Here is a 22316-nt window from a genome sequence, read left to right as displayed (position 1 = left end):
ATATAAATGTACCAACGTAAGCAGATATAAAACAAACTCCGTGGCTCGAGTCCGCAACCGAACTGTACCGACCGAGCGACCGCCGCTTCTCGGCGAAGTTAGTGCCGACTTTAGCGGATAGAGAGCTCAGCGAATCCTCATGGCCGTTGATCTCGGTTTTCTAGACCGAAGCCGCTATTTCCTTGAAATATCTCTTCAGTTATCTTCACGAGGCTGAGTGGAATCCGTTCCAGACCCACTACTTCTCAGAAAATCTGATAGCGCCGGGAATCGAACCCAGACCTCTGGATCTGTAGACAGGAACTCTTGACCACTAGACCACAGAGGCGGTCAAGCAGATATACGAGGGATAAAATAAAAACCAGCATAGGAGTAGTTAATGGCACAGCTAACTGGTTGTTTCAATATCCTGAAGTAAGTGGCGCTGGTGTTGCTTCCGCCTTAGAAGTTCGCGCGTCTGCCATGTTGTTCCTACTGACTGCAGGAAACTGGAGAAAGTATGAATTTCGTGTGGCCTCCAGCGTTCATATAAAGTTACGCGAAGACCGATTAAATAGTTGAGATGTGTGAATTTGAGGGTGACACAACACACTGACACACACAGACAACGTATTGATCTTATAATCATAATTTTCTTGAAGGAAGGAAACTGTGTGAACGAGATGGCAGGGCAGTTCGTATCCCTTTCATAGCCGTAGTGTAACTGTGTCAAGCGTAGAAAATAAAGCGGTCTGTGTAGTTCTATTTCTGGTTGTGTTTATTGTTTGTGAAGGACGGATCTATGTGCCGCATTGCAATGAGTGACGTCACTACGCGAATATGCACTTTGCCAGGGGTGGCCAGTCGCCATGCTCTCAAACAAATTTCCAACTCTCAGCAGTAAAGGGTGTACAAACCTGAGAAGGATAACTAATATGCATACATAAATGTGACACGTAGATACCAGCCGCACAGGGGACTGACATGCGACCCCAGCAGGACTTCCGTTAGTTTATGACTTCGTCCGAACGAATTGACGTGCGGATGCCTCGCAAATTATGACGTGCTGTGACGAAAACAAGTTACCTATATGTAATTCATGTTGAATATGGAGTGAACGCGTACACGGCCGGTAAAACTGTAATGGAATCTGTCCGCAAACCGGACGAATTACGTAATTTCCGCAGGCTGAATATAATTGACACTTCAATACGCTGAGCCGCAAAGCACGTCGAGAGGTAGGACTATACGCAATCTCTGAGGAACTTGTCTACTTTATATCATGTAGGCCTGACAAGTTTTACAACAGTGCAAATTTTCCGCTGTCCGACTGAGGGTTTATAAGAGAAACTGGAATAACTAAGGAGCCAGTTAGTATTCGGAGTGTTCAGCGGAGGAGAAGGGAGTCAGTCGCGGGAAGAAGAAGAACCGAACGCTTGGTTAGAAGAATTTATGTGTGATAATCTGTGATAGTGTGCGATAACTTAGAAATCAGCCAGTTAAGACTTATTGTATGACTTCAAGACTTTATGTAGTGTTCGCTGCTCCTTCTTTAGCCTCGGCACGGACAACACAGAAAACAGTTACGTGATAGGTACCGCTGTTGCGTGACGCCGTGTTTACAGGTTGCCTAGCAACACTGTCGAGAGTTATTTACTACTGCGTAGCCACTGCGGTATCCTTTGGTAAAGTCACCGCGGTAGGGGGGCGGAGTGTTGACTGGCCTGTTACAGTAGCAGCGGCAACGTTCCGAAGGTGTTATGTCACCGCTGGCGGGGGAGGGGTGGCCTGCATAGCGCAAATACGTCTCACTATATATATATACATACGTACATACATACATATAGGCCGAGCATGAATTTCTGACTATGACTTTAAGGTTTAAAATTGAAAAGTTATCCCTGTAACAGGCCGTGAAGGCCCATAGGGTTGTGAGACGTCGAGGATCCCACATTTTCTTTGGACAGTTGGCTCACAGATGGCAGTAAGTTTGTCAGCCTTATGCACCGGCCGCCCTTTGCTCCCGAGGAAGATTCCTGATACTCATTTCTGTTAGAGGCTGAGTCGAGCACAGGGCCATAATGCGGCTGGAAGGAATAAGTAAATTGAAGAAAAAAATCCACCTTATCTGGACTTGAACCCGCAGCCTTCCGGCTTGTAGCACAGTGCCTCAACCAGCTACGCTACCGCGTGGATTTTAGGGCCTTGAATATGTAAGTTGTCTAGTGCCCAGTATAATTTTATTACAAATAGGCCTGTGTATTTGTTACACGTAACATGTTTGAAATGAAATAATGTTGAGTTTCTTTGGAATTCCGCTGTAAGGATGTCTGACTGTATTCACGATACGTGGTCAGTCCTTATTGGTTCGGGCTGGTTTTCGAAACTTGGCTGTGCACTGGCAGTTTTCTTAATCTGTAGCGAGTTCTGTGGACCGGCTTAGGTATTGTGCCTGCATTAGCTCGTTGGTACTATTGTATGTGGCGCGTTTCATGAAAGCAATAGTCTGTTATGAACGAAGGATTCGCCGGAGAAGTGTCATGTACTGCTGAAACCAGCAAACGTTCTACACTCACACTCACTTCCGGAGACAACCCAGTTTCTGCAGACTCCCGCTTGTTTGAGAACAGGATGCCGAGGAGAATATTTTGACTCAAAGAGACTGAAAGAACTTGAGGAGGAAGAAATTAAATGAGAGAGAGCTTCATAATCTGTGATATTTGTGAAGTCTTATGCTTCTGCGAGCTGTACAGTCCATGATGAGCCTTGGCTTCTTTTATTGTAGTTAGCCATTGGTCTTGATCGTATGACTTTTGTCTCCATTTGAGTGTTTCCGCCTGGCTGCAATCGCTAAAAGCTTCTCAACAAATGAGGCTTTTTGCGGGGTGGGGTTGTTAACTTTACGCCAAATCTCAAACCCGGAGGACCAGGGTATCCCTTTTTGTTTGGATCATCGCCTTTGACCTGTCCGGCATGGCAGACCCTACCAGTAGCTACGCTACCACCAGCATAGCTCTCAGGATCATATGACTACCCAAGCCCCCACCACTAAGTCAAAGTAGGGATACATACGGGACGATAAAATATTATTAGGATTACCAAATTAAAGGGATGAGGTGGCCACAGCGTGCAGCATGCACTGGATATGAGAAATGGGTAAAGAAATTATGTCGTGAAGCATGGCGGGAAGAGGACTGTTAATGGACGTAAATGGAAGGAACACATTGTGGATCTTAAATCTGAGAGTTTGGACAAGAGTAATCTTGCCCGGGCTGGCAGCCACTGATGGACTTTGAGAACATGGCACTATTTGGGTTCTGTAAACGGATTGGACTTTGATTGATAGCACAGTGACCATCAGCCTCTCAGAAAGGATTGTGCCCGATGTTCCCTCAGCTGTGCGCGTGCGCGGCCGCGCAGCGACTGTCGCACTCCCGCGCACCCTTATTGGTTTAGTATACAGTCAGTCTGAATTAATAAAAATAAAATTGGAAAAAACTACAATTTTTCGTTTTTTTTGTGAACATATAAATCTAATGTCTTTTTAGAACCCCCCCCAGGTTGGCCAAGTCAACACATTTGCTGGTCAGAAGACGCCATGGTTTGCGCATGCGCATCCCTGGCTTAGAGAGAACGTTGATTGTGCCCCATAGAGTTGGAATCCGTCTCTTTAAAAATGCAAGGGGCATGCGGTAGCGTAGTTGGTTGAGGCACTATGATATAAGCTGGAAGGTCGCTGGTTCGATTCTCGATGAGGTCATTGGATTTTTCGATTGACCTAGTACTTCCAGCTGCACTACGGCAGTGGGGTTCGACTCTGCCTCTATCAAAAATGAGTACCAGGAATCTTCCTGGGGGGTAAAGGGCGGCCGGCGCTTAAGGCTGACAACCTCACCGCCGACTGTGAGCAGATTGTCTAGAAAATGTGAGAGCCTCGACGTCTCACAACCCTATGGGTCTCCACGGCCTGTTACAGGAATACCTTTACGTTAATTTTTTTTTACCTCCATAGAAATGCATCATTATTCAAACGGTCTTGTCAGTTTTGCATGATTTCGCCTTCGTTTATATTTGTTGTGTAAGGCAAAGCAAACATGTGTGCTTCGGAGTGCCAGATTCCTGTAACTAGTCTTGGCGTCTCTTCGGACATTGATCTTCTTCGTGCAATGCACAACTCGAGCGGTGCAGTACCGCTGCAGTCCGTCTCCTGGTTATTTATATTTGATAATCAATACATCCCCCACCTCAACCTCAACCTCAACCTCCCGGCTGCTGACAGCAGGCTCCGCGGATAATGCCATGCGGACAACGCGAGGTATGTGTCTGGTCTGCTTCCTTTTTCACAGCAGAATTAGAAAATGCCTGCGTTACAAAGTTCGATTTTGGAGTTTACTTTAGGTGTTTGTGAAGAGAATTGTTTACCATCGACACTTAGTGGGGAGGGCATATCATCCGTAAGTTTCGTCTCCGAAGCGACTCCAAGGAAAGCGATTAAATTTGGAAATGGGGGGGGGGTTCTGTTTTAAAAGTAATTACATTTAATTTTCAGCGTACAAAACTTAAGAGATCTCCTTAGCATCTGAATTTTTTAAACATTTTGACATATTCAATAAAATAAATGGAACATAAATCCGTGCAGTGTGGCATCCGTATCTTGAGTTAGCTTTCTTAACGATATTTTTGTATTCACAATAGTCGGTATAGCGTCGGGCTTCGAGATGGACGGCTCTGGTTCTATTCCCGGCATAACAAGAATTTTTTCTTCTCCACAGTGTCCAGACCGGCTTTGGAGCCCATACGGTCTCATATCCAACGGGTTCTGGCGGCGATTTCTCCCAGGCAGGGGGCTAAAGCGGTCGGGGCGTGAAGTTGACTACTCAGCTTCATCTACTGCCGAGGTCAAGAATGGTTGAGCTATATCTTCACTGTCCCATATGTCTTCATGGCGTAGTGCTTAATTAAGCACAGGGACAGATAAAGAAATAAAACATCGATGTCTCTTAGATACGAAATGTATTAAAAACGCATTTGGAAAATAGGAGAGGCGCCTACTCCGTTGATCTACCTGTACTTTTCCATTGTTGTCTGGAAGTGAACACAAATCGGCGAGGAAAACGAAAAGAACAGCCATGAATTCTTACAGCGAACAGTGTTGGTTCCGGTGTTACTTATTGTGAGAACATAAATAAATTTAATTACAAATTTAAAGTTGTTGCTAGCTTTATCGACGTCACTGAAACAATTGAAGAAAGTTAGTAATCATTAGGCCGCGCCATAGCTCAAGCGGTTAGTCGCTGGCTTTACACCGCGGCGGCCCGGGTTCGATCCCGGGTCTGGTCAAGTGGGATTTGTGACGGACAAAGTGGTGCTGGGGCAGGTTTTCTCCAAGCACTTCGGTTTCCCCTGCCAATCTTCATTCCACAACTGCTCCACAATCACCCTCACCTATCATCTGGGGCTGGTACAGCAGGCCAGAAGTGGCCGCAGTACAATGGACCTAGTCCCACCCCACTAGCAATAAAAAAATAGAAATCATGAATTCTTCTGAGGAAATCTGACATTTTTATGAAATACGTATTTCTATAATAATTTGGCTATCTAATATCTAATGTTTCTGAACCCCCAAAATGTGCAATGTACACGGCATGTGCTTATCGTGTTTCTGTTTAGCTTCCAGACGTTGGAGGACAGCAGCTTCAAGGTTCGAATCGCAACTCGATCGATAGTGGTGCTACGCGTCCTAAACAGAAGCGTTGTTTTTTGTGCGGTCCCCCGAAAATCTGTTTCGTAATGTGGGTTACGTAAAGTGGGCCCCTGCTTCTCCACCTGCTCTTTCTGGGGGTACACTAAACCACTGGTTTTCAAACTGTGCATCGTTAGGATACCTTTCATTGTCGTACATTAAGGTAAATAATCCTCTGTATTATGTCTGTAAATAACTGTAAAGATAATGAGCCTGAAAGTAACACTTCTATAATAGTGTTTTCATTATTTGCATCCAATGTGTGAGCATATGACCTTGACGGATTAGGCTCTCTGGGCTCTTACCCTTCAGAATTAATTGTGAAATTGCGAATTTTATAGACAATCGGTAGGGCTCCTTGGAAGGGGGATCAGACCAACGCAAGACCGCTACCTACACAAGACAAAACGAACACAGAATAAACGCTGATGTGCATGCCTCAGGTGGGATTCAAACTCACGATCCCATTGTTTGAGTGGGCTAAGATATTTCATGCCTTAGACAGCGCGGCCACCGTGATCGGCGCACTAGAACCTGTAGAACGAATCTAATTTTAGTGCGAACCAGTCAGTTATAAGCCACACGCTAGAAAACGGTCCCAGATATATCACATCATACAACAAATTGATATAGTGACAGAAAATATGGAAGTATTAACGCTCGCAACTTTTATTATAAATATTTTTTTTTTCGAGGCAGCGAATATGTAACTAAGAACAAGGAAGAATACATTCAGACTCTGCAATGTTAACTGCGGTGGGAATGAGTTTCAGTAGTGATTTATCTTGGCCAGTGGGGTATGAAAAATCGCTTAGAACGCATCTAAAAAACATGTATGTTTGCTCGTAATCAGAATGGATTGCAATATCTTTCCGTTCTTTATATACCAGATGTCGTAAAAGCGTGGCTCGCGAGCCGCATGCATCTCTTTTGAGCCGTCAGTGAGGCTTGCCCATAAAGCTATCGTCTGTGTGTTATATATAAAAAAATCTTCTTCATGGTAAGCGTCTGTGTCCGCCTTTAAACACCCGTGCCATCCAATCCACGTCTGTCTGCAGCTGCTGAATTTCACACGCGTCTCCGAGTTTGGCCACCCCTGTCATACAGTATTGGCCTGCGAGCCACTGGTTTCAGGTCCCTGCTGACCACTGTTTCCTTTGTGGTAAGCAGACCGCGAAATTATCTGCCTCGAATGTCTGATAAAACATCCTGGTCAGTGTAGTGTAGGGACTGTACTGTATTACACGGACAATATATTTATACGCATTTTTCAAACCTGGTGTACATAGTGCGGTACAACAGTGACGCAGTGGTCCTGTTGTTATACTTACATCAGAGGATGAAATTCATAGCGCAAACAGGAGAAACAGTAGTTTCACAGAGAGACTAAGCTTTGCCACGTTAAGTTGTGTGAACGAATATCTGTGATATCCAACGGAATGGTCNGGGCCATTATCTCCGTAACCGTTCAACTTTGGACATAGGTGTTTTGGGTTATATCGGCATACTTTAACATAAGGAACACCCTCCCGAAGTTTGGCACATTCCTCCTGGGACACCCTGTATATAAAATCTGAAAATAATTATTTGATTGATCAATAAATTAATCATCATACAATCTGGTTTGCCAGGATACCTCATCAAGACCAGCTACGGGCTAGACGACCTGGCTTCGATTTCTGGACGTTTGTTTACACCACGATTTTGAACCCTCTGCCCGCTGGCTACTGAGTCTCTGGGACTAGAGTCTGGAACTGACAAGTCGCCTCCAGCGGCTGCTTCTGAGGTAGCGAATGCTTGGAGCTTTACTTCCTTACATGGCATCGTGTTTAGAGACAGGGAAAACCTTTAACTCTTTGGTAATAGAAACCCAAAAAACGTACGAGCAGTATCTCAACACAGGAGATTTGTTTTTGCCCATGATCGTTGGCCATTTCACATCATTTTCTTTAGCTAGGCACAGTGCGTGAAATTTTGTATGGACATAGTTCATAAGTATGCCTGTTGGAGTGAAACGTCAACTGTAGGGAGGTATCAGACTAGGATGCCATGGCGTCCAGCTGCCAGATGGTCGGGACTGAATTTCAATTATAAATCTTTCGCTGTCGAAATTGAACATGTTTGAAAGAAATTAGAAACACACANAATTTTAACTATTTGTAATTATTTTAATTAACTGGAACGTGGCTATCTTGGACAAAGTGAAGTTTTGTGTGTTGGTGATTTCTTTTTCTACTATAAATGCCTCTGATGATGGCTCCGTGGTGAGCCGAAACATGTAAGGCAGGTGCTGACGAGGTGGAAAACTTAAAAAAGTGTCACATTTGACGGAAGGAACTTGATTGTTAATACATTGAGTTTTACCGGGATTTTTTTTATTGATGGTGGGTAGGGACTAAGTCTCTTGTACTGCGGCCACCTCTGGCCTATTGTACCAGCCCCACATGATAGGTGAGGGTGATTGTGGAGCAATTGGTGGAATTAAGATTGGCAGGGGAACCGAAGTACTCGGAGAAAACCTGCCCCAGCGCCACTTTGTCCATTGGCCGAGATGCTGGCAGCTGCGCCATGGGCTCCCGTTGGCATCCTAGTGCAATACCTCACCGGTAGGTGATGGATGGTTCCCTGAAGATCTGTGCCAATAATCGATTCATTATACGAGTATTATGTTGGACACTGCCCGTACACAACATTTCGGGAACTCAAACCAATTCTATCATTAGGGTTACAGAGGGGGGTGGCGGGAGTTATAGGTCCTACTCTATTGGTAAAGGTAAAGTAAAGTTGTTCCTGTGATTAACTAATTAAGCACTACGCCATGAAGGCGTAGGGGGATGGATATATAGATCCACAGTTTCTTGACCTCGACACTCGTCACCGTCACGCCCCGGCCGCTTTACTCCCGGGGAAAGAGCCCCCGTTACCCCTTAGGAGGCTGGGTGGGCCCCACAGCAGGTATGGAGGACGTGGAGAAAATTCTTGACCCTACCAGGGCTCGAACTCCGACCTCTCGGTCTTCCAGCCCGTAGCCAGTCGGTATACCGACTGAGCTATCCCGGCTCTCCCTACTCTGTTGGTTCTGTTAGGAAGACCTAGTGCCAATTACTTGACAAGTTATTTTTATCGGGCCCAACGGAGAAGAAATCTTTCCCCTCTTAATCCTAACAACGGAGTCGGTGTCTTATGTCGAATGCACCCCATACAATGGACAGTGTCCAGTACCGTACTCGTGCATACGTGAGTATTGCATGTGTGTTATGTGTGTATATTCGTATGTGGAGGCTGTAGAATACTTCCACCGTAGCCCTGCTAGTCGTAGAAGGCGACGGAAAGGGAACCCCGGTGTCTGTGGTTATAATTGGGCCATCCTGTCACTGGGGGACATAAATACAGAGCCCTGGCCCTCAAGGTTGGGGGTTGGACGCAAGGCTGACGACCTTGTTCTGTGAAAAAATTAAGTTGTGAAATCCAAAGAAGTGAAAACCGAATGGTCTCATCTCCTGAGGATGGTCATGACTCAACAAGGGCTGTTTTGCAAATGATGATGAACTCTGTTTGTCTGTGTTTGTGTTTGTGTGTGTGTGTACACCGAACATGTTAGCCTAGGAGTAACGCTCTAGACCAGCAGTCGGCAAAGATTTTTCGTAAAGGGCCAAATATAAAATACATTACACTCTGAGGGCCAAGAGGCAAACTCGAGGATCTTTAAAGGTTGGTACAGTTAAAATAACAGGTTAAAAAACAAGTTTTCACAAATTTACTGGTGAAAATGTAACATAATAAAAATACAAAAGGAACTACAATCATTGTTGGAAACACAGCTTTAGGCTACTAATGGGATGAATGAAATTGTTTTTTTTTTTAGATAACATTTCTTCAAATTGGGGGTCAAAGTTAGTACTCTCTATCATCATAACTGATTGCAAATGTTCGTCTGTTAATGCTGACCTGTATTGAGATTTTACATATTTCATCTTTGAAAATGTCTTTTCACACAGGTAGGTACTACCAAATACAGAGATCAAACCTCGAGCATGTGATCTTAATTCACCATATTCATCACTTGGAAGACACTTATAGAATTCTGTTAGATTGTTCTCTTGGAATTTGCCTTTTAGCATGTTATCACACTGCAGATTAATCACTTACAATTGAAGGTTAGGTGGAAGTTCCTCAATTGTACAGTTAAATGGATTTTCAAATCTGGAAATGTCTTCTGCACTTGCATCAAGATCCGAAAAACGTTGCTGGAACTGTTTTTTTGAGCTCAGAAAATATATCACCTGCAAATTCGTGCGGGAATGGGGAATCCACTTCTTCTTTTAATGTTTGACAGCATGGGAAATGCACGAAACAGCTTGACATGATTTGTGACTCAATCAAAGCCAGTTGTCGTCGAAATGATTTTACCGCAGTATAAGTTTCACATATTAGCACTGTTTTGCCTTGTAGCTTCAAGTTGAATACATTAAGAAATCCCATGATATCAGCAGCAAAAGCTAATTTCCAAAGCCATTCAGTGTTCGATAATAGTGGTTGAGGGCGTTTTTTCTCATTGAGAAAAATTTCAATCTCTGCTCTGAGTTCAAAAAATCTTAATAAAACTTTACCACTGCTGAGCCATCGAACTGCTGTGTGGTAGGGTAAGTCAGGATATTCGGCTTCCACTTCTGACAGAAAATCACGGAACTGACGATGGTTCAGCCCACGAGAACGAATGAAGTTCACCGTTGACACGACTGGTTCTAAAACACACGACAGATTAAGATATTTGCCACAAAGTACATGCTGGTGAATGATACAATGAATAACCATAGGCCTTGTACACCTTGCATTTTCACAAGCTGTGTAAATGCTTCCAACTAAGCCTTTACCTGTTCCAGACATATTTTTACCACCATCAGTTGTCACACATTTTAGCTGATTCCACTTCAGATTGTACTTCGTTAACATTTCCTCAACTTCCTTGAAAATGTCTTCGCCTGTAGTTGTTCCACGCAGACTATTCATAGAAGCTAATTCTTCAGTCACTTCAAAGTCAGCATTGACTCTTCGAATAAACAGCAGCAATTGAGCAGTATCTGTAATGTCTGTCGACTCATCAAGAGCTAAGGAAAACCACTCGAAATCATTTGCCTTGTTAATTAATTGGTTAGTGATGTTGCTACCAATGTCCTCAACTCTTCGGGCAACTGTTCTCGCGGAAAGGCTGATATTATTAAATAAATCCATTTTCTCTGGACACATTTCTTCAACTGCTACAATCAAACATGATTTAATTAACTCACCATCAGTAAAGGGTTTTCCTTCCTTGGCTAACAAATGAGCTACTCGTAGACTTACTTTACTTGCAGCCTTATTTTCATTTTTCATTTTCGTGAAGAAACTGCGTTGTAATGAAATACTCCGTTTCAAAGTTTCTAATTTTTGTGATCGTTCCTTCCCTGTGAGTTGGGAATACTGTGCCGAATGCTTAGTCTGGTAATGCCGACGTATATTGTACTCTTTTAGTACAGCTATAGTATCACTGCACAATAAACACAATGATTTGCCATCTAATTCAGTAACAAAATAATTCTCACTCCACTCTGCCTTAAAAGCGCGACATTCCAAGTCCACTTTTCTCTTTTTTTGTGGTTTCGACAGCGACATGATGGATATCCACTGGTATTAAAACGACACAGAATAGCAATATACGTGGCATTCGTAACACTGCGTGTCATCACAGAACGTGCGAATGGGAAGCTATAGGAGCGCCACACACGGCAATTCTCGCAACTCCTCAACTCAAGGTCGGCCGTTGGAGTGCGTAATCATCCATAGACAATATGTTCGAAAAAACGTAGGTTTCTTCTTATAATTAAAGCTTCATAGACGCAGAAATATTAAACTCATATTATAATAATTATCTTGTTTCATGAAATATTATCCCACTTTGACATTTTTAAGAGTTTGGAAATGTAAAATCTATTCTTAGCGCGCGGGCGGCAGAAAAAGCGGCGGAGGGCCGGAGTTGGCTCGCGGGCCGTAGTTTGCCGACCCCTGCTCTAGACGAGTGTTTCTCAACCGCGTCCCGGTACCGGCCCTGGCATCAATTATACCGGGCCCTAGTCATATACAAAAAATAATTTACCGGGCCGCGGTCTGACAGAGGTTGAGATCCACTGCTCTAGACTTGTACTGAGGAGGTTCTTGTTTCGAATATCGGCAGGGACACCTGCCGTCCTGACGTAGGTTCTTAGGGCCCCATACACGCACAGTTTGGCCTCCAGTTCGGCCTGCACAGTTGAAGACTGAAAGGCAAAACTGACGTGTGTGGTGCGGCCGGCCGACCAATCGCTTGGGCTGTTGGTCTGTAGGAAACCCGTCAGTTCTGCCTGCAGGATGTAGCACGTGACACGCGGAACCTACTTGTGTGACGATACCGGCAGGCCAATCGTTCAGTTGCTGCTGCTGTCTCGTGTTCTTCACTACTGTTTCGCGTTGTGGTCATTTCTCGTGGTATTTTGAAACTTTGTGCTATGGCGACATGGTCGAAGGACTTTTTAGTGGAGTTTATCGAAGAATTTCGTGGTCATCCTTGCATTTGGAAGGTGAAGAGCAAAGAATACCACAACCGTGAGATGAAAAAGAATGCTTATTTAGCACTGACGGAAAAAATGAAAACAATTGACCCCCAAGCTAACAAGGAAACTGTGTTGAAAAAGATCAACAATCTACGAAGCAGTTTCAGGAAGGAACGGAAGAAAGTATTGATGGCTAAGAAATCTGGAATGAGGAGCGAAGACCTCTATGTCCCGAAATTGTGGTACTACAAAAATTTGTTGTTCCTGGTAGACCAAGAAGAGGCCTTGGACGGGGTTTCAAGTCTTGTTAGTGATACAGAGGTAAGTGGTGTAATTAAAAATCAAACTTTTATTGCATGTTAACAATTATAGATTACAATTCTGAACACTAAATAATTCTGTGCATGTGTACGGAATCAGAGCCTTCTGCCTGGATGTACTGTTTTTAAAAACAGAACTTACGTTGCCATGGAACGTTTCCCTCGTTGTTGAAATACTCCAAAAACAACTCTCTTACAAGCTTCGCATCCTGGGTAGGAAAATCCGCTGCCGTCTTTCCAGATCCATAAATTGACTGCAGCGATAACCAGGCGTAACATTCCCAGTTTCAAAATCCTCTTCATCCAAACACTCCAATGGTGTGTACTGTTTCGGAATCTTGCTGCGCAAAAAATTTTGCAGGGCACAACACGCCATAACAATATGGCGGACGCTAGTGTGGTCTGTTGTCTGATTCGTCCAAAGAAGGCGATCCATCATCGGTACTTACCCAAGGGGGGAAGTAATCTTGAAATGTATCCTCTCTGCCGTAAAGATCACCTTGCAGCAATCGTTGTGTGTTGTGATTTTCGCAGAGTTCTTGATGTGGGCACTGCGCGATTATTAATCGCAATTTATACTATAAATTGTTTAGCGCGGAGTCTGAATGTGACCGCACTCAATGGGCACGTGCAAGAATGCTGACTCCCGCTTCAATTGTAGAGGTCACGATGGCATACCTATATGAACCCCATTTCTGATATGTTACATCCCATACACACTATATATATCCCTTCCAACAAACAACATCGCCACAGGTATGCATACTCTTTGCAAACACTACCGCACAATCTGCACGTGCTACATTTGTTGGTTGTATTCAGCGCAGTGTCCACACCAAGAACTCTGCGAAAATCACAACACACAACGATTGCTGCAAGGCGATCTTTACGGCAGAGAGGATACATTTCAAGATTACTTCCCTCCTTTGGTAAGTACCGATGATGGATCGCCTTCTTTGGACGAATCAGACAACAGACCATAGTCAAATCTATGATAGAGATGGGTTCCTGTGATACCGCAAATCTCTCCACAATGATACCAAAAACACTTTCAATCATTCGCCGAGCTCTAGACAAAAGGTAGTTGAATATCTTACGGGCTGGTGTGTTTACTTTACGGCTGAAAGGCTTCATGATGTCTTTCCTCAGTGGAAAGGCATCATCTGCTACAAGAACAAAAGGCATATTTCTCCCAGCAACAATTGTTTCCTTTGGCACATTCAAACTCCCACTTTCGAGTGTCCTGTAGAAGTCTGTGCTTTGAAAAACTCCACCATCGGACTCACGCCCATTTGATCCAAAACTGAAGTATAATAACTCATAATTGACGTTTGCAACCCCAAATAAAACCTGGCTGTGGAAATTTTTATAGTTAAAGAAGAATGATCCAGCCCCTGGAGGAGGCGTGATAGTCGCATGCTTTCCATCCATGGCTCCTATGCAGCTGGGAAACTGCCACAGATCTTCAAACTCCTTAGCAACTTTCTTCCACTCCTCTTGCGATGTAGGGCACTGTAAACAGATGAGAGAAGGCACTGAGAGGAAGAGAGAGACACATACACACAGAGAGGGGGATTAACATGCTTGGGGTGTACCAATATTTTTGTGTTTTGTTGTTTACAGGACTTAGAAGAAACAGAACAAGAAATTACACAAAAGTCAGTCTCTCCAGGTATTTCAACGCACTCCTCTGTTTCAAACCAAAGTGCAGAACTAAACATCAGCACTGGTCCAGACATCTCTTCCTACGGCTGTACATTCAAACGCAAAAAGAATCAGATACTTGTGGCAGTGGGTGATCGACTGGCTCAAGTGAAAAATGAGGACAGATTTGACTTCTTTGCAAAAAATGTCGCTGCCAAATTACGAGCATTAGGAAATAATGAACAAAGGATTTATGCAGAGAAATTAATAAATGACGCCCTTTTTGAAGCAGAGCTTGGATCGCTTTCTAGATACTCTTCAATCAATACCGGTACTGGAGCATACTATGCTCTTGGCCCTTAGTCAAATATCTCTTCGGGTTCCATCCGCGATGATTGCGTGGGTCACTACTAGAGAGGCGGGTCAATATTACTTTAATTCTTTAACTCCTGCCTGGGCTATAGTAACTGTTAGGCATGAGAGATTTTTTTAATGTGCGTACCATGACAGTTTATTTATCTTCCTGTATTTATAATGTTACCCTCACTTTTCATATCCTATGTAGTAAAAGTAAAAATGTTCAAACAAACTTGTTTCACTTACTTACCTTGCAATACTTCCTCAGTACTTTGTAGATTGCTTTGCAGGTCTCAGGACTCACTCCTCCCAATGCTTGAGGAGAGATACGAGTAGAAAATTTCAGGTCTTCAAGGGTTCTTCCAGTAGCCAGATAGCGAAGTGTTACTGTCAATCTTTCATTGGGTGTGATCGCTTTTCTCATGTTCGTATCTTCTTTTTTTATGTATGGCGAAAAAATACTTAACAGTTCCAGGTAAGTACTTTCATCCATACGCAGGTAGTTACTCCAGTCTTTTGGTAAACATTTAAGGTCTTGAAGCAAATCCATGTGAGTGAAATGATTTCTTCTTTCTAACCACTGCTTGGTCCCTAACTTGCGTCTGCGTTTCTTTTTTCTTTTTGCAATACACACGCGATAGCTGCATATGCAAACAGTTCATCAACTGTAGACTGCACTGCACTCGGCAACATAGTGGCATGAAGCCTGCCGGTTTATCTGCGCGTGTATGGGGAGGAAAGGGAGGGGGTAAACTGTCACAGTTTTGCCTGTATTGTCGATCGGAAGGCCAAACTGTGTGTGTACGGGGGGCCTTGAGTATTGAGTATTGAGTATTCAGAGGGTGGGTTACCCCATGCACCGCGACCAGTTTGATCTATTGTGCGTCCCCCTTTGAATTTCTGTCTCCATACCCTACCGGTACTGGTGCTTGCTATTGCTCCCTTTCTGCCAGCGAGGCTTTGGCCTTCTACTGGCAGTGGTATCTGATAGTCCCTTTCTGTCAGTGAGGTCGTCCCTCCTCTGGCAGTGGTACCTAAGCTCCCCCATCTACCGGAGGCATTGGAAACTACTTGGGCGGGAAATTGCCTAAATTTAGCTCAGAGGTCTCCTAGAGACATGACGTTCTTTTACGTGCCGTAAATCTACGATACGGGACCCACGGCTTAAAGTCCCTCCCGGAGGACTTGTTCCCTGAATTTTTCCGCCCCTTAAAAATTCCACGACCTCCGCCGGGTTTGAACCCGCGTACCTTGAGTCATGAGGTGGGAACGTTACCTCTAGACTACGGAGGCCGCTAAGCTGTATAGTCTACGTACTGACTGTCGTAACATAGCCCACAGAATAATTCTTGCAGGTAATGAGTATTGGGTACGGAGAAGGCGGGCTCAGTAAGCCAGTATCGATGAGAATCTCAAGGGCGGCCTGACGGGATTGCGCTCTTTATTCTAATCAAACGGAAGTTACTGGCATTAATGACATTACAGACAACGAATGGATGTAGTTCACTGTGTTGTATTGTTACTCGTGGCACAATATTGAAGCGATGACATGCGTGACAGTGACCGCCTCTGTGGTTTAGTGGTTAGAGTTCCTGGCTACAGATCCAGAGCTCCCTGGTTCGATTCCCAGTGCTACCAGATTTTCTCGGAAGTAGTGGGTCTGGAACGGGGTCCACGCATCCTCGTGAGGATAACTGAGGAGCTATTTCAAGGAAATAGTGGCTCCGGTCTAGAAAACCGAAATTAACGGCCGTGAGGATTTGTTGCGCTGACCACACGACACTCTCTGTCCGTTAAAGTTGGCACTAACTTCGTTGACAAGCGAAGTTTTTTTTTTGTTTCACGTAAGTGACACTTTACAACATTTGATTTCTCTTTAAATAATACGAAATATATTATGTTTGTGAATGTTTCTAATGATATTTAGTTTTTACTATGTATATAATTCAGAGCCCAAATGATTATGTCAATCTTCTGAAATTCGAGAGGTCCGGAAAGTTGAATTTAACCAGCGTTGCCTTACTCAATCAAGTGTGGAGAACGTCTGATTCTCTGAGGCTTAGATATCCTCGTAATGTTCTGGGCTTCCGAATTCAAATCATGGCTTCCTTACGGCTTATTGGTTCTTTCCATACATGAAATGATGAGGACGTTCAGCGGATCAAGTCTAAGTATGACGTCCGCGAATTAATTCACGTTATGATCTATAACTACTGAGATGCAAGTGACTGGTCGTTAGGTGTCGAGGCTCACGTGTTTATTTGCACAGCTGGGAATAGTTATACCGTGCTCGCCTTAAGCCAAGCATAGATGTTTTGTCATGTATTTCAGCTGCCATTGCCTGCGCGGTACGTCATCATAGATGAAGAGCGGATATAATACGAATTGTCACAGCAGTTTAATTTTATCACGATAGCCTGTTTTGAGGAATATACGTCGGCATTCCCTTCGTTTGCAGGCATATGTTTATCCTGAGAGTTCTAACGAAAGATGAAGTGTCATCCTTAAAGAAGGTGTCTCCCCTTGGATTTGGGTGACATGTACGCGACGCAAGGCAGACTACCTACAGCTCTATTTCAAAAGCTTGTATTGTGCTGCTGATTACCAACATGCCGATAATGCGAAACTTTGAAGTTGTAGACCCTGTCGGACAAACTTTATATTAGTGGGTATTATTCATATAAATTAAAAACTGAACTTTGTAATCGAGAGCCCCTCTCTTCCTCAGTTATATGCGGAGTGTATAGGGTGGAATGATAGGGTGTTTGGTGAATGGTGAAACAGAAAGGATTTGGAAGAAGCAGTCATCGAGGTACTACCCTGGCATTTGCGCGGAGAACTGAAGAAAACCACAGAATATCTCAGTCAGGACAGCCAGTGCCTCAACCGAGATGATAACCGACACCGCACCAAACTTGATAATTAATATGTAAATTATTGCAATTTCTCTGTTAATGACCTATGCATAGTTAGTTAGTTAATTAGTTAGTTATTGGAGAGGGTGGGTTTCCCCATGCACTGAGACCTGTATTGGTCCATTGTGCTTCCCTCTGTGATTTCTACCAGTCTCTATATCCTACCAGTACTGGTGCTTACCATCAGTCCCGCCCAGCCAGCGAGACCGGCTGTACTAGCTGAGAGGTGTCTATAATGCTTCCCCCATCTACCAGAGGTATTAGAGACTGCTATTGGGCGGGAAACGTCCGTTAATTTGGCTCAGTGACCTCCTTTGGAGATATTCGACGACCTCCGCCGGGTATTTGAACCCGCGTACTACGAGTCATGAGGTGGGAACGTTACCTCTAGACTACGGAGGCCGCTATGACCTATGCATAACTCATAGGCCAAGCCTGCCTATTTATATTCATAAGTCTGGTGCATGCATTTTTTGTTATTTTCAGTAGTTTTAAGTGTATTAATTTAAGTCTGTTATACGTGTTTTCGAGGGGGCACGCGGTAGCGTAGTTGGTTGAGGCACTATGTTACAAGCCGGAAGGTCGCGAGATCGAATCCCGATGAGGTGGATTTTCTCAGTTTACCTAATCCTTCCAGCCGCACTATGGCCCTGGGGTCGACTCAGCCCATAACAGAAATGAGTACCAGGAATATTCTTGCTGGTAAACGGCGGCCGGCGCGTAAGGCTGACAACCTTACCGCCATCTATGAGCCGATTGTCTAGAAAATATGGGAACCTCAACATCTCACAACCCTACGGGCCCCCACGGCCTGTTACAGGGATACCTTTACTTTACTTAGTACTTTTACACGTGTTTTCGTCCATGGTGAGAGCATACATATTCTTTAAACATATATGAGCTCAGACTCTGAAAGTTTGAGTACTGCGTGGGATCAACTGTAGGTCTAAGCAAGGCTGGAAACTTGTTAAGGTATCCCCATTAGGGCCTAGACACTCACCAGAACTCGTTTTTGCGTTTCGGTATGCGATCTACATCTTTGAGCTTAAGGTTAATTTATTGTATGCCGAGGCGTGTTGCTGTACGAGTAACGACACAGCAGGTACCACACTGAAGAGACACATTTCTTTGATTTCGTTAAATAGTCACTATCACAAAACTGGAAGGCCTAGACCTCAATGGAATATCATTTTTAGAGCGTAATCTATAATGCAACAAAGCCAGCCGTTTATAAAAGACACTAAATATATTTAATACACTAAAAGTGTTGGTTATCTAACGACGCTTTAATATCGAGACTGTATAGAGCTAAATGGTTGGAAGTATTTTCCCGGACTTCGCCTGAAGGGGCTGAGGAGAACCACGAGAAACCTTACTCGGAATAGCCGGTGAGCCGGCAAAGATTTGGACGTAGACACTCCTGATTCGAGTCTAGAGCGTTACTTCTAGAGATCAGTTCAGTTTTTTTGGTCTAGACAAATGTTTATTAACATAATGTCAGTTTTATATGATTACATAGTCCCACACAAGAAACGCAGGACAGAAATGGAGCTGCAAGGACAACATTAGAAAGTAAACTTAATTCGAACTAACACTGAAAGAAGCAAAGGAACCGGAAAGTTGACGCAATTTTATGGCGATATTACTGAGTAGGTTTGACTCAGTGTGGCAGAGACCTTGCCTCGTTTTCACGCAACATCTGGGTCGAATATACGATAAGCAGTTCCATGTCTCGTTCCTCAGGCCCATCGTGTGATTTGAATTAAGGGATTCATTAAAAGTGGAGTTACAGTAGAAAGGAAGTCTGAAAGATAGAGACGCAGGAAGGAAGAATGAAAGTAAGGAAGGAAGACTAACAAGAAGTTCTGGGAGGAACTAATCCCCTACTTTCCTTTGATACGACACGGCTCGCACTGACTCTCTTTCAGTAAGACACGGACCGTACAGAAAACGACGCCTCAAACAATTCTTTTATTGCCGTAGGAACGTGTCTACCGAGCCGTTGCCAAGCAACTATAGAAGGGGCAAAACACATGAGGAAACAGATTGAGGGGAGGGTTTTATGAAGAACGCCGTTGAGATGGGCTCACGTGCCGTGATATACCGTATTTACGCATGTATAGGCCGCACATTTTTTGCCAAAAATTCTAGAGGAAAACTGGGGTGCGGCTTATATTCGAAATATTCGAAATCACACTTCATTTAAAAAAATATATATTCATAATTAGTAATACAGGGTGTTCTACTCCTGAAATAATATTCCAAGAAAATTATTTTTTCTATAATTTCTGTCTGAAAATTGTGCTGCGGCCTATACACGCACGCGGCCTATACATGCGTAAATACGGTATGTATCAAGTTTCATAAAGATTGGTTCGGGCACTCAAAACATAATAGGGGGATGTGCAGGTATACGTGTACACAGACATATAGCAAGGTGATTTCAAACGGTAAAAATAAAGTTGTCCCTGTGCTTAACTAATTAAGCACTACGCCATGAAGACGTATGGGAGAGTGGATGTATAGGTCGACGTTTTCTTGTCCTCTACACTAGTTGGTGAGTGGTCAGCTTCACGCCCCGGCCGCTTTACCCGCAGGGAATGAGCCCCGCTGCCCATTGGATAGGAGGCTGTGTGGGCACGAGGGCCAGTCTTGACGACGTGGAGAATAGAAAATTTTTCACCCTACTGGGACTCGAACTCCGACCCCTCCGTCCAGCCCGTAGCCGGTCGCTACACCGACTGCGTTATCTCACCTCATGAACTCATAAGCCTATTTTTTCAAAATATGGAAAGTAGGTCGAGAAAGAAGAGAAACTCGCAGTGTGCTGGACTGCTCCAACATCGCCGAGCGAGAACCAAGTTTATCATCGGGTTGGAAGGGCGGGGCGTGGGGGCATTGTGGTAACTGCTGCTGGAAGCTGGAAATTTCCACTCGTCGAATGCCGTGGTCAGATGCAAGTACATTTCCGTGCAGTTAATGGTACCTCAGCAGTGTTGCTTGACGAGAGCAGGGATGCGTAGTGCTTGCAGCTGCATGAACGTTTGCGAGGCGCGGGCAAGATACGGGAAAGTAACCCAAGGCCATGTAGGGCATTGCATCACGACAATTCAGCTGTAATGGTGTCCCGAAATTCGGTGTCGCGTTGTCATACAACTATTTTTGTTATTTAGAAGAAGTTCTGGGAAGAACTAATCGCCTACTTTCCTTTGATACGATGCGGACCACATAGAAAACGACGCCTCAAACAGTTCTTTTGTTATCTGTGTATTCGTTGCGGTGGTAACGTTTCACCGAGCAGTTGCCTAGCAACGATAGGAGGTATACACATACAGACACAGACTGATAGGACGGAGTTATGAAATAGGCCGTTGGGATGGGCTGAGGTGCCATGATGTACATTCCAAATTCCATAAAGATTGAGTCAGCCATTCAAAAGTTGGTAAGGGGGGGGGGGATAAACACACATACAGCATGGAGATAATATAAGCCTACTTTCATTTGTTTTTCAAAATAAGGGAAGTAGGCTAATGAAATTATATTTTCATGATTCTTTTGGGTAATTCTTCATGTTTAGGCTTGTAAGTAAGGGCACGCAGCAGCGTAGCTGGTTGAGGGACTATGCTACAAGCCGGAAGGTCGTTGCGGGTTCGAGTCCCGATGAGGTCATTGGATTTTTCAATTGACCCAATCCTTCCAGCCGCACTATTGCCCTAGGGGTCACCTCAAACTAGTGCCGAGGTCAATAAAATGTGGCTCTATACATCCACTCCCCCATACGTCTTCGTGGCGTAGTGCTTAATTGGTTAAGCGCAGGGACATTACCTTTTACGCCTTGAGTGCTGCAGTGGATTTGTTCCTTGTAAGGCCTTGCACCCCACAGTTTTGCTGCTGGGAACGCGGGAAATCTGTCAGTTAATGGGGTTCTGTATATCGTTTGGGCTGTAGGATCCGTGAGTTTATGTTGGGCGTTTAACAGAGAGAAACATGGTGAAACCTTTGCTTCGGAGACAAATGTCGATGGCAGACGTATCCGGATAATTACAGCAGGTGCAAGGGAAACAGGCAGTGAACACCTCGAAGACACGTGTTTTCAGAATCAGTTGTGTGCTGTCATTTATTGGCCCTCGTGTTTATTTACTACAGCTATAAATGTATTTTAGTAAGGCCACTCACACTGCGGGTATCACAGTTCATAAAATTGTAAAACAGTATGCCTTGTATGCCGTTAAATAAGCACGACATATACAGAATGTCCCAGGAGGAATGTGCCAAACTTCGGGAGGGTGTTCCTTATGTTAAAGTATGCCGATATAACCAAAAACACTTATGTCCAAAGTTGAACGGTTACGGAGATAATGGCCAGAGAAGTGTGAAATTTTGACCGGTGTTACACACTTGTTGATTACAAAATACATATTAAAACTGGCAGGAATATGTGTTTTCTGTAATGTTAATAATGTACGTAACATCAAACTAACTTGTGAGTGACATGAAGCCATAAAATTGAAGTACAAAATACTCGCTCGCCATGTCATAATTGTCCTTAGGTTTCCAAGCACTATACATGACACATGACTGGCAAGCGCTGACGTAACATGGCTGACTGCGCTATAAGCCGACCACATAACTGTATTAAACGTACATTCACGTAAAATCTCTTTTGGAATTTCGTTTCCATTATCTCATGTGGATTATTATGCACATTTCGTAAATTATTTACACCGTCAAGGGTAAAAGACGCGGCAAAACTGAACAAATCACTGAATAAAATGACGCTTAACAGTTCGGG

The 22316-nt window shown here is 44.0% G+C and overlaps 2 protein-coding genes across 4 annotated transcripts in view; one reads left to right on the top strand and one right to left on the bottom strand.

Annotated features, from left to right (window-relative positions):
- Positions 1–15256, top strand: part of LOC111871783 — a 138758-nt gene extending 123502 nt beyond the window's left edge. The window contains exons 3-5 of one of the 3 annotated variants that reach the window (XM_023865107.2): positions 7354–7508; positions 12094–12609; positions 14232–15256. In XM_023865107.2, the coding sequence (XP_023720875.1) occupies positions 12244–12609; positions 14232–14615 (750 nt within the window). In that variant the 5' untranslated portion in view covers positions 7354–7508; positions 12094–12243 and the 3' untranslated portion in view covers positions 14616–15256. Of the gene's footprint in view, positions 1–7353; positions 7509–11531; positions 11565–11933; positions 12610–14231 lie in introns of those variants that run through there. The other 2 variants (XM_023865106.2, XM_033754409.1) reach the window with 2 other exon arrangements.
- On the bottom strand, positions 9927–11381 carry LOC111871782 (general transcription factor II-I repeat domain-containing protein 2-like). The gene is made up of 2 exons (XM_023865105.2): positions 10597–11381; positions 9927–10467 (listed from the first exon to the last, which is right to left on the bottom strand). The coding sequence occupies exons 1-2, from the start codon at positions 11372–11374 to the stop codon at positions 9950–9952; spliced, it is 1296 nt and encodes a 431-aa protein (XP_023720873.1). The 5' UTR covers positions 11375–11381; the 3' UTR covers positions 9927–9949.
- Positions 15257–22316: the final 7060 nt, after the last annotated feature.

This window comes from Cryptotermes secundus, unplaced genomic scaffold (genome assembly GCF_002891405.2).
Source record: "Cryptotermes secundus unplaced genomic scaffold, Csec_1.0 scaffold846, whole genome shotgun sequence".
Taxonomy (NCBI): Eukaryota; Metazoa; Arthropoda; class Insecta; order Blattodea; family Kalotermitidae; genus Cryptotermes; species Cryptotermes secundus.
This window is presented reverse-complemented; position numbering and strand designations above follow the sequence as displayed.

Bases quoted from the DNA above. Each gene is read 5' to 3' on its own strand.
- LOC111871782 (XM_023865105.2), bottom strand. From the start codon at position 11,374: ATGTCGCTGTCGAAACCACAAAAAAAGAGAAAAGTGGACTTGGAATGT. The intron at 10,468-10,596 runs GTAAAGGCTTAG...CGTGTGTTTTAG, and splicing joins TAAAAATATGTCTGGAACAG to AACCAGTCGTGTCAACGGTG.